Source organism: Pipra filicauda, unplaced genomic scaffold (genome assembly GCF_003945595.2).
Source record: "Pipra filicauda isolate LSUMZ 115617 unplaced genomic scaffold, ASM394559v2 scaffold157_size4220110_pilon, whole genome shotgun sequence".
In the NCBI taxonomy this organism is placed as follows: Eukaryota; Metazoa; Chordata; class Aves; order Passeriformes; family Pipridae; genus Pipra; species Pipra filicauda.
The window spans coordinates 1,046,770-1,059,999 of NW_024104073.1; the positions used below are offsets into that span (position 1 = coordinate 1,046,770).

A 13,230-nucleotide genomic window follows, 5' to 3' on the forward strand; every position below is an offset into this window, starting at 1 on the left:
ACATTGCTTCCTTTGTAAACTGATGCTTGTCATTTATCTCTCCTCCTGTTCATGTGCCACTATTTCTCCTATCTTCATGTCTTGGGATTCGATACATATTAATTCAACTCTTTGCTCCATAAGCCTCATTTTAAGCCCTTGCTCTGCCCTTTTCAAAGAATCATAGAGTGTCAAGGGTTGGAAGGGACCTTAAAGATAATTTAGTCCCAACTCCCCTGCCATAGGCAGGGACACCTCCCACTAGACCAGGTTGTTCAAGGCCTTATCCAGCCTGGCATTCAACACTGCCATGGTTGGGGCATCCACAACCTCCCTGGACAACCTGTCCCAGTATCTCACCACACTCACAGTATAGAATTTTTTCCTCATACCTAGCCTTAAATATCCCCTCTTTCATAATCTTGTTCATGCTTTTCTCCACTCTTCTAAACCTGATGTTCTCTGCTAGGACCATCAGTTGGCTTCACTGCTGCAAGCTGCTGCAAGCTGCCAGTATGAGGCTTGTGCCCCATGGGCAAGCTGTGGGGTGAGAGCCAAAGGTTAGAGGAACAGGGTGCTAACGACGGTCCTCTGCTGCTGACTCTGAAATGTGCTGGCTACACTGAAACACACTTGCATTCTTCAGGAGATGAGTCAGGGACTCCTGAGGCAATAGAAACCAACTTACTGATTTAAGTACAGCCTTGCTGAATTTGTGGAATGAGAAGGGAAGATCTCCAACGAAGTGCACCACACAAACTCCTCACAGTCATCATTACTGACCATGAAGCTTTTACGTCAGACTGGGAATGTGAAGGTGCAATTTCTTCTACTTACAGATTGGAAATATCTTTCTTAAATTTATTTCTTCATGGCTGCCTAAAAGTCACTCTCCAAGTCACTGACCAGCTCCAACCCAGTATCACTTCCCTAGTGAAACAGGAAATAATTAGTGCATCTGCTTGCTCCTGTCCACAGGCTAAACTAAGCCAAGTCGGCTGCTGCTGCCACATCGGCAAGGGGGAGCGATGAGAGACCACAGAAACTGCTGTGAAGCACAGATGCGCTTGCAGAAACCTTCTTACTCTCTCCTTTCCTTACTGTTTCTTAACACCACAAAGGCCTCCAGCAGAAGCAAATTTCCCAGACTATTTCCTAGGTGTTTACCCTCCCTCCTAGCACAAGGGAAAGCTGCTACTGTTGACATAAGGATGACAGACTTGGACCAGATCCAGCACACCTGCAGAGACGGGACTACCCTTGAGTAATATGCCCTCTGACTGACATCCACAAACCTTTTCCCTCCTCTTCCTGTTAAGTATAAATGCTCAGTATAGAGCACAACTTGCTGCTACTTCTCTAGCTGTTTCTTTATCCAATAAGAAAATGTAAAACATTAAAGAACATCTTTTACAGTTTTATTAATATTTTTCTAGTATGAGCTCCATAAGAAATGCTTTACTGAACACCAGATAGATAAAAGCTACCAAATTTCACATCTGTAAACGTAGTTTATTTTACAAAGAATGCTCTTATGTTGTTCTGCCACAATCTATCTCTGGTAAACTCATGTTGCATCTTATATAATTTATCTCTAAATCTTTAATTGTTCTTTTAGCTTTGCTACAAAGCTTTGCACGCTTTTAAGATAAACTGCTACCCTGGTAACTTCCACTTAACCTTCACTTTTTAACACTGAGCATGCTATATTAGAAATTCTACAGTTAGAATAATACTATCTCTGATTCTAAACTTAATTCACTTTTTTCTTTCAGTTGCATAGGATAAAAACTTGTCTTTCCCATTTTGAGCACCTTGCATTCTCCTGACTTGGCTAATATATATAAAACAATGACACCTAGTTAATAGGATAAAACACACGTAACACATATAACAGATCCTGTGCATGTCTGTATTTGTGTTTTTTAAACAAGAACAAAAAAGGCAAACCAAGCAAACAAAAACTACCAACCCAAAACTAAAGCACAACCTGAATGTCCATTAATAAAATTCACTGTCATGTTTAATGTAGTGACTACCTCAAGATGGTAATATCCATTTCCATACACTAAAACCTTGCTCTATCACCTCGCTTTAATCACTTTTACAGAAAAGCCAATACTTTCTTTGTGACCACGCAAACACATAAGTCATCAGTTCATCTGAAGACTAAGTACAAAAAAATGGTGTATTAAAAAGTTAAGCTAACTACTAAAGACATTTAGGATCCTGTTGGCATCAGTCTTCAACAATAAATTTACTTCAAACAATGCTATCTTGGCAGAGATCAAGAACATCTGCATCTTCTTGGGATTCATCAATTAGGCATCTAAATATCTAATTCATCCAAGAGGTTAGATCCAGTAAATATTGTCAACAGAAAGACAGTATCAATCCCAGTTAAACAAACAGTATTCACAACAGCTGCCACTCAGACACCTCTAATGCTGCTGCTGCCCATGTTTTTAATAACTACTGTAAATAGTCTACTGATTATCAGGGAGGAGCTCTAGATACAGTCTTCCAGACCTGAGAGATTAAAATTTATATTACTCTTGATTCTTCCTTCTTAACTAGTCGTAGTCAGAAGCCTTGCAGAGTTGAAGAAGTGCACATCCGTCTGCTGATGCTGAGTTGCTAAGCTATATTAATGGATACTTAAGACAGTATGCAACCAGTGTTAGTTTGCTCAGAGCAGAAGAATATGGATTCAAATTCTTCATCTTCTTAGAAAAAGTCACTGGATAAATTAAAGAAAACTGGTATTTTTTAGCTTTTAGATTTTTTAACTAAAGAGTGAGTGGGTCATCCTTAAAAAGAAGCAGGAATATAAATAAATGTCTCATTTAAGTGTCTAAGATTTACAGCCAGTTCCTGCAAATGAAAACGGATTTCAGATGTTTATTTCCCAATCCTTCACTCTTTTTCTCCTGCCCACCATGTGTGAGCTACTTTGAATACCACTTAGAGATGCCAAGTATCCGTCATGCATGCCTACAAAGTACAGCAGTACCTTTTTTAGGGTTGTGGATTTCACTTCAGGAGTTGAGCACTGAAAAGGCAAGCAAGGAATACTCAACTGTTTTTGCAACTGTCTGTAGATAATATACAGCACAGAGCTTACTTTTAATTTCTATCCTATTGCCATAACACAAACACACATCCTACTTGGGCACATAAAACACATTTCTTAGAGAAGCATGACAAATTCAAGCTATGAGAAAAGTTTCATTAGTAAACAGGCAGAAGAACAGAAAAACCCTAAGATTCTAATTATTAAAGTATGTATATACATTTAAAGCTATGCTTAAGGACTACTATCAAAACCTCCTTGGGACATACAGCTGCCCTCAAAAATTAGAGGATGCAAGAGGTAATTTTCCCCTAAGGAAAAAAAAAAACAAACATCAACAAACTGAATTTTTCCATGAAGAGAAAGACAATCATTACAGTAGGAACAGTGCTAAAAGTGGCCTGAAAGTAACCAGAATGGAACTTAAGAGCTGGGATAAGTAATGATGTGTTGGAGCTAAGGTGGTCCTATAGCCCCTTTGAAAAACAAACTACTATGGCATGCCTGAGATCAAAAAATGGAACAATTTTAGGTCCTTTTGTTCAAAAACATGTCTACGATAACAAAAAACAAGACCTAGATAGAATTCAAATTATTTTACCCAGGTATGTTAAGTGATAGGCTGAGGGATGGGCTTTGATGCTGCAGTTCCACGTGGTCTCATCTGCAAATATCAGAGAGATGCTACAGGAAGAGAGCTCTGACAGAAAGCATTCACTGGAGAGAGACTGGGGGCAGAGGAAAGAAACATACAGCTTTTGATACATATTTCCTATCATATTTAACAAAAACAAGAACTTTTGTAATCTTGCACTAAGGGCCCCTACATATTTCATTTGTAAATCAAAAGAACAGCAAAGGCCTACTCCATCCTTTTTCTTCTCCAAATGGAAATAATCCATAATACCCTGAATACTAATTAATTACTTGCACAAAACCAGGAAATGACAATATTTGTTATTAGGAAAAGAGATGGTGCTGAGCAAACAGCATTACAGGCAGGTTAGAAACCATGAATAAATTTTTTTTTTGTCATAGAATCATAGAATCAGCTGGGTTGTAAAGGACCTCCGAGATCATCAAGTCCAACCCTTGATCCACTACCACCACAGTTACTAGACCACTGCACTCAGTGCCACATCCAGTCTCATCTTAAAAACCTCCAGGGACGGAGAATCCACCACTTCCCTGGGCAGCCCATTTCAATGTCTGACTACCCTCTCTGTAAAAAATTTCTTCCTAATATCTAACCTAAACCTCCCCTGGCACAGCTTAAGACCATGCCCTCTTGTCTTACTGATAGTTGCCTGGGAGAAGAGACCAACCCCCACCTGGCTACAACCTCCTTTCAGGAAGTTGTAGAGAGTGAGGAGGTCTCCCCTGAGCCTCCTCTTCTCCACGTTACACTACCCCGCTCCCTCAGCCTCTCCTCATAGGACTTGTGCTCAAGTCCCTTCACCAGTCTCACTGCTCTTCTCTGGACCTGCTCCAGCACCTCAATATCCTTCCTGAACTGAAGGGCCCAGAACTGGACACAGGACTCAAGGTGTGGCCTCACTAGTGCTGAGTACAGGGGAAGAACCACTTCCCTGCTCCTGTTGGTCACACTGTTCCTGATCCAGGCCAGGATGCCATTGGCCTTCTTGGCCACCTGGGCACACTGCTGGCTCATGTTCAGCTTCCTGTCAATCCAAACTCCCAAGTTTCTTTCTGTCTGGCTATTCTACAGCCACTCTGTCCCCAGCCTGCAGCACTGCAGTGGGTTGTTGTGGCCAAAGTGGAGGACCCAGCACTTGGCCTTGTTGAACCTCATCCTGTTGGAATCAGACCATCTCTCCAGCTTGTCCAGGTCCCTCTGAGGAGACCTCCTGCCTTCCAGCTCGTCAACACTCCCCCTAACTTAGTGTCATCTGCAAATTTCCTAATGGTACGCTCAATCCCCTCATCCAAACATCAATAAAGATATGAAATAGAACTGGGCCCAACACTGATCCCTGGGGGACACCACTAGTGACTGGCCACCAACTGGATACAGCACCGTTCACCACCACTCTCTGGGCCTGGCCCTCCAGCCAGTTCCTAACCCAGCAGAGAGTTCCCCTGTCCAAGCCATAGGTTGCAGCTTTTTCAGGAGTATGCTGTGGGAGATGGTGTCAAAGGCTTTGCTGAAGTCCAGACAGACCACATCCACAGCCTTCCCCTCATCCACCAGTCAGGTCACCTGATCATAAAAGGAGATCAGGTTGGTCAGACAGGATCTGCCCTTTCCTAAACCCGTGCTGGTTGAGTCTGATCCTTATCCACCCTTTGGGTGCTGTGTGATTGCACTTAGGATGATCTGCTCCATAAGCTTGCCAGGCACTGAGGTCAGGTTGACAGGCCTGTACTTTCCCGGGTCCTTCTACTGGCCCTTTTTGTGGATCCGCATGACATTCGCCAACTTCCAATCATCTGGGACCTCCCCAGTGAGCCAGGACTGTTGCTAAATGATGGAGAGTGGCTTGAGGAGCTCTTCCACTAGCTCCCTCATCACCCTTCGGTGGTAAAAGAAAATTCTGCTAACTTCATCCTCTAGCTCTTCTGTAATTGTAGCTTTAGTGCGTGATGTATATCAGCTGAGGCTGGCTGAGGAGGGAAGGTGGACACAATTTTCTTTAATTCATTCCTGTCTAGCTGCTCCTGTGATCCACTTTACTGAAGTAAATGAGAGTCAGTCAATTTGGCGATTGCCTTTCACTGCAGTGATTCACAAGACAATGGATTTTGCTTAACGTTTCACTTAAAGAGCTCTCTAAGTAAGACAACAGGTTGCTGAGAAAATTTAATTCAACAGTCAAGAGATTCAAACATTGACCCTTACTAGACCTTAAAATCCAGACAACTTGTTCTAATATTCATATAAATGAAATGTTCTTCCACTAGATAGGCAAAATTCTTTGACTGATGAAAATATACCCATGACAGTCCCCTTGGGACTCAACTAATTTAGGAAAACTGAAGCCCACTAATTTTACAGTTGAAAACCACCAGTGACATGAATAACTATTTTTAAATCTTATTTGTCCCTAAGCAGGCAAAACTCCTGTAAACTGATGAGTTAAGGCAGTCCTGGCTGACAAAAGATTGTGCAAACTACACACAGTCGGAGGAATTTACTGTCACACACAACCAGCTGGAACATGTATTAAATGCATACTGTTGCATATAGTAAAGCATCAGAGTAACTTCATGATTACTGTCTTCCAGGCAAATTCAGTCATTAAAGATTCATACAAATTTCACTACCAAGATTCAAAGCCAGGGTTCTGATTAATGTGTACTGTTTTCAACTCCACAGGCACACTTCCATATATTTCATTATATAATTGCCAATGAGATTCAAACATTTTTCTTTCTGCTTTTCTCTGTACTACATTTCAACTTGTTATTTTCATAAAGAATTATGAATTCTTTCTCACATAAATACCCAGTAAAGGCATTAAACTACTACTCAGAACTCTTGCATTTCCTCTTCTGCTAAATATATCAACAGTAATATTTTGAGCACTTGCAAAATTCTACATAAAGACTTTCAGATGAAACAGGAGAGAAAAATGAAAATGGGCAGTAAAGTCCCAAATAGGATAAGTTCCTAAAGACTATGTTCATGTCTCAGTGTACATCCAGATGCTCTTAATGCTAAATAGCTTCAAAACAACTACCCTATAGGTAGGGTAGCCAATTTCCAAAAGTGAAAAGGGTTAAAAAAAGAGAAAGGAAATATCAATAATCCTTTTTTTGTGTGTGTGTGCTCTTTGAATCAAGCAGGCAATTCATGACTCTTAAAAGTCAGTATTGATGTTTTAAACAGCACGAGAAGTAAAAAATGACATATCCCTGAAACACATCTCTCTTCCCTCTGGGTCTTGTTTGAAAGAGATTATGAGTGAGATGGGCCAGAGGCACGAGGTGTTTGTTGAACAGGAGCCCAACACAGCTCAACCTTACTCTAGAATCCTAAAGGCAGTGTTTGTGGTTTGATTAAGTCCTTAAAACAAGACCTCCAAGAAACAGGCACAGAGCTCTGTACAGAACCCAGGGTGAAGACCAGGATCTTTTGGTACATAATTGATGCATTAGCCGTGCTCCAAATTGCAGCATGAGCTGCACCTAAAAGAAGTACAATCAGTGAATTGAATTGTCTTCAATGCTAATAAGCTAGAGTGGCACCACTAGGGGTCACACACAGAAACCCACGTAATGCAACACCCTGTGACTGTATTTGACCATGACAACTTTGAACATAGCTGAACTGCACTGAAAGAAGCCAAAGATAAAACTATTTTTCTTCTATCTCCAAAGTAACAAATGAGACTCTGGATTCCTTAACAATAACTGTCTTGAAGTTTCATATAGCTGTATATACAAGAGATGCAAAGATGACATGTATGAAACGCCTTAATTTCTGTTGTATGGATTTGACTTCTAAAGCTAATTCTATACACTATGAAACTACAGCCAGCCCAGATTCACCACAGCAGGCTTCCAGGCAGGCTCCAGGATGTTCTCTCTGAAGTGCCCTACTGTCACGAGCTGTGCAAAACCTTCACCAGAAATATAAACCACATATGCTATTCTAAGCAGCACAGCAAGTTGGGAATCCCCAATGCCTCTGACTTGCATTTTTCTGGTATAGGAGAAATGATCCCCTGTTCAATACGTCCTGGACAACAGAGACAAACCTCAGCAGAACAGGCACCTTTCACTATCAGTGAGTGAGTGATGTAATCAGAAGCAGGAGAAATGCACATTTGCTATGTCCCTGTGGAGGTGGATGGAGATAGGTGTTGTCAAATTCCAAATGGGTAGATTAAGGAAAAAAATGTTCTAGTGCTTCCTCTCTGAAGGAGAAGTGACAAAGTAATTTGTTAGGAGCTGTAATTACATACCATAGCTTCTACCAGAGTTTTCCATGGGAAATGTTTTCCCATGTTTTGTAGAGTCCATTTGAAGGTAGTAGAGTCCATTTGAAAGGAAAGAGGCTACTTGAAGTTTTTTGATTTAAATAATTTTTATATTTTAAGTAATATTACCTTTTATTTTACCTCACATACCTTAATTGATAGACTTACTGTTTTGTCCTTCCTATACTCATGTCAATTTGGGGTTTCAGGCCAAAAACTGTATCCAAAGTGCACGGCTTTAGGCAACTGAATCCAGAAAAAAAATTTCTGAGTACATGTCTTTGCTTGTTCCTACAGCTTCCAATGCTTTATAATTAGAAACATCTCAAACAATAGGATTACAGCAAGTAATTCTGCTACTGTTTTTCCTCCTTTACATCTAATGCAGAGATAATTATCTCTTTTCCAATTCTCAAAGTTTTTTTAAGTTATTTAACTTGCTCTGAAAAATGCTGAGACTGTTTTTGAAGATGAGGCATTAAGTGTAATCCACAGCTCCTTTGCTCTTTGTTCACTTTTTGAAGGTGTTTCTCACAGCCCTTTGTCCCAGTTTTATAGGTGAGGATGGTAAAGTTGTGTCAAATACTATACAGCTGTATCGATGGCTGTCTATACAAATGCTTTCTGGCAGTAAGATTAGATACAACAAAATTCTTAATATTTTTATAGTGGAGGGATTTAGGCATCTTCCTGGAACTGAAATTCACACAGCTTGCCACTCTTTCCAGATGACAGCCTTGTAATTAATGGTAATTTTATTTTAAACATATAATCTTGACAGTTCAATCACCACTTGAGTAAACAGTGATGATTAAAACTGAAGTATAAAGGGTCCCTGGGAGATATTTGGTACACAGCATATGAAGAATTATTTATACAACTAATACTACTAATTCTGAATTCTGCGTATTTATTTCCATATTCAATTCAGTTTAAAGAAAAGCAAACCTCTAAAAGGATTTTTCAACTAATCTTTATAAACATTGCAATTACTACGCACAACTTTTTTCCTGTTCCCCTAGAAATCTGGAACCTCCACAATTATACCTTACTAATTGGTTTATACAATTTTAAACTCAACTGTTTGATTCAGGTAATGGCTGCCCATAGTAATGACTGTTAATATGACTGTTAATATTTTGGTGGAAGCAAGATATAATGCATCGCATAAAAAGCCATCTGTTTTAGTGAAGTTATTCAGAGAAAATATACCACTTTCAAATTACGTGGACATACTCCAAATGATTTAAAAAAGCATTTTGCAGAGTTGAAACATCCCTGATCTATCAGGATATTTTCTCTCACTTAACTTAAACTTTGCCAGGTTCCTCCAATCAACAAATAATCCCTCTCCGGATAACCTCTTGATTGCTCTCCTACAATTAACATTGCTTTAATTATTTATTGACTTCCCATTAGGGCAGAAGAAGGGAAAGGGTGGAAACACTGGACATCATCAACTATGAAGAAGTCCTCAATGAAGGACTGCTCAAACTCTCTTTGTTCTGTATCTAGTGATCGCACAAAAAAATAAAAGGAGTCACACCTGTATGACTCCATTCCTGATGCCACACAAATAGAAGGTAAAGACACATTCTTTCAAAATACTGGCCAGGGACACCTCTAACTAAAAACTAAGTATCACACTGTGGTGACACTGAAATGGAACGCATTCTGGTATTAGAGACACAAGGCTGTAGTCCTGGAAGGATTTAATTCTGAATGCTTTCTAACCAAAATACAGGTATATCCTTCCCAGCCAACTCCCTCTTAATTTGGTAATAATGTTTGTTTGATGTTTCTGTTCTGGGGTAAATAGTCAATACATAGTGGGATTCATATCAAATTAAGGCAAATGGGTACATCCATCCACACATGCAGCACATGTCTAAAGACAACTTTGGAGCTCACCTTAAAATAGGCACCTAGTACCTCGTCAGCGTTCTTTAGGTTCCAAGGATTATAGAGGATTCTCATTTAGTATAATGATAGTGCAGTTGCATACATGGGGACACTAAATTGGTACATCTAAGTCTCAAACAATACCACCATCATGTCTGTTCCACGTTACTCTAAAAGTCAGAATGAAAACCAAAAATCCTAAGACAGGCAACGGAATCCACTACTTATGGGGCATCTTATGAAGACAGGCCGGGCATATTTCAGCTGAATGAGGAAACTAACGAGATGGTGCATGGAACAGCACTGACTGATGTGTACAAACAAAATGCAAGGCAGTGCTATTTACTGTTTGTGCTGGAGACGTGCTATTTCTGAATTCTTCACTCATTTGCTGATCTATTTTTAAAACAGAAATTTGCAAATATCTAGAGAGTGACAGACCTTCTGCAGTAAACCAACCTATTTTATCTAGGTGGTCAAAAAAGAATAAAAATAATTGTATATTCGTTACTTTGTGAATATCTACAATATATCTTCAGCAAGAGAAACAATGTGGTTTTCTCTCATATTTTCTATAAAGTTGCTTTTAACTGCCTTTTTATCCGTTCTTAAAAGACCTATACTCAGGAACAGGATAGAACTTCTTGCATGCATGAACAAGAACTGTTTCAAATGCTTTAGAGCATTTATTGCCCCTATCACAAAAAAGTACAATCACAAAAATCTCAAAGTGGTATTCTTCGAAATATAATAAGGCAAACCGATATTTAAGAAGTGCATAAAACTAGGAGAATATTCCATTATACTGAAGTGGGGTAGGAAAGATGGAAGATATTTTAAACTTACCCTATTGACACTGCTGTTTCTTAAAATAATTTGAATTAGATTTTTCTTAAATTCTTCCAGCTTCTTGAAACACTTTTTTAAAACATGATTAGATAGTTTAGTATCAGTTATTAAACTGACCAAAACACAAACTGCTTCAGTAAGAAAATTCGAAACTGGAAATTTAGGACTGTTGTAAAAAATGGTCAGTCCATCAAGTAACTGAGACACTGAATTGCATATGGTGAAAGAATCATTCTCAAGCTCTGAGAAATCTGCTTGAAGAATTCCTCCTTCTGACAGTTTTCTTATTTCAAGCAAATGTTGCAAAAACTGTACTGGAGCAGTCAGAGATTGCTCCTTGCTACTATGGCAAAGATTCAATGGGGGAACTTTGACATTATGCTCAGATTGGTGAAAATCTGAAGCTATGCCTAAAGAATCAAATGCAGAGTCATTAGAGACATCACATCCAGAGTCTTCTAGCTGGCTTGAGTAATTCGTAGGGTTTATAGATTCTTGATTCAGAAGAGTTTCAGCAGAGGTACCTGGTTTTCCTGAAACGCAAAGGTGAAAGTTACATTTGTGCAATGTTTCATTATGTATGCTTATGGAAGGTGCTTTCGGGCAAAAATCACATATTACATGTGTATTTTGCTCCCCAAGAACTTCCCATGACTAGAATTTAGCTGTCAAAGAAGATGATATTTTTAAATTAAAGTCAAAACTTTCACAAGGTAGTGTCTATTTGTGAACAAGGTGTTTTATGCTTACAGCAATTTTGAGTTTCAAACTATCAGGAATTTTAAGTTTTCACATATATAATTTAGGTAGATATAAGACAAACAATTTAAGTGAATATCTATACTCCCATTAATTCCCAGGGAAGAAAATGCATGTAAATTTCTGGTGCCCCAAACGTTTTCACTACTTTTACTCTCAAGAACTCTGACTGCTTTTAAAAGACAGTGAAGGTCTGTTACTATAATTGCATCAAATAAGATATTCTCCTTTATGTGTACTCTTTCTCCCCAGTCAGGTAAGGAATTCTAACAGAGTCAAAGCTGAACAGAACATTACACTTGATTTTTTTTATTATTTAACAGAGAAAAACATTCAGAATCAAAAGCTTCTCCAGTCACCATCTATCTCATCTCATCTTCTTCAAAGACAGCCAAACTATATTACAGAAGGTATGCATTGCATTCACACCAATAAATTACTTTTGTGTACTACTGTAGAATCTCTTTCATCCCATTTCTCACATTAAATACATTTAAGACAGTACCTCTTGGCATAAACACAGTACTAGGTGACAACAGACACCTGTTCTACATGCAACCTATGCAAAAAGATCACACAAAACAAGCAAGAGCAGTGAAGTGGAAGACCAGTGCACATAAGCATCTTGATGCCACGAGGCAAAGCTAGAACCCCATCTGGTTCTGCTCTGCTTACCAGGGTACAGCCACAAATTGCTTCTCCTCTCTTAAAAAACTTCTATATACTCTTCATATTTTCCACAAGGATCCAAAGCAATACCATACTCCTCTCTCTTTGCATTCTTAAATTAATAAAAGAGCTTATAGTTGGTTTGGCCTAAAAGGAAATAAATGTTTCATTTCATAGCAAGTTAAAGAAAGCATTTTTAACACAGCAATCCAGAGTGTTCTGTGCGCTAATAAAACACTACTCAAAAATTTTTATACAGACTTCACTAAATTTACAATTTCAAATTGAACTCTGACCATTACTTTAGTCCCTGAAAACATACCAGATCATCCAATGACAGTACTGCTACCAAGATCAAAACTGGAAACATGGTTTATTTATTTATTGTTGAATTTCATGCCTTTAACATTCAGACGTATTCAAACTGCACAGGATTCGTAACAATTGACTCAAAATGAAAGGGCCAGCTGTAGGGAAATCAACTGCTTTTTCCAGGACATAGGAAAAGCTGGACTTTTAAGGCCAGCCTAGCATTTTACAGAATAACACTGTTTCCAAATGCCCTGCATGCCCAAACTTGGAAAGCAAGCAAAGAAGCAAAGCATGCTTCCCATGAACATGCACCAACCTCTCATATCTTCTCTCCCTAGGGTTTTGAGCAAAACACATTCCAGAAGAAAAAACCTGAAAGTTGGTTTTGGTGTCATTTAAGGAAAATAAGCCCTTCTAGGGAATCCATCTACTATGAGTTCCACTATGAGGGTATTTTATTCCTGTTCTTAATCCCACGGGGCAACGTGAAAATTGCTCATGCGGATATAATGCCAGAAGTCAAAAGAAGAAAGCAAGAACTACGTGCAAAAAATCCATATGTATGTTCACTGATTCTCTTGTGGAAGGAAAAAAAATAGCAGAGGTGAAAGAAAGGAGAAGAAAAGAGAAGAAAAATGGAAGGATAGTACAGCAATATCCACAGGAACCAAACTTGAGCTGCTGTCAAATAAAAGAGATACCATGTTCAATGAAACACTCCGTCCAGCAGGAGACAATGTTGCA

At 39.0% G+C, this 13,230-nt stretch overlaps 1 protein-coding gene and 1 long non-coding RNA gene across 5 annotated transcripts in view; one reads left to right on the forward strand and one right to left on the reverse strand.

The window, feature by feature from the left end:
* MEI4 (meiotic double-stranded break formation protein 4) overlaps nucleotides 1–13,230 on the reverse strand; it is a 145,332-nt gene that overhangs the window by 56,766 nt on the left and 75,336 nt on the right. For all 4 annotated transcript variants that reach the window (XM_039379137.1, XM_039379135.1, XM_039379136.1 and 1 more), the window contains one exon: nucleotides 10,744–11,279. In XM_039379137.1, coding sequence (XP_039235071.1) covers nucleotides 10,744–11,279 — 536 coding nt within the window. The remainder of the gene's footprint in view (nucleotides 1–10,743; nucleotides 11,280–13,230) is intronic.
* LOC120322815 lies at nucleotides 11,513–12,998 on the forward strand. Its single transcript, XR_005562741.1, has 2 exons — nucleotides 11,513–11,915; nucleotides 12,825–12,998. It is a non-coding gene; the product is annotated as an uncharacterized LOC120322815 (long non-coding RNA).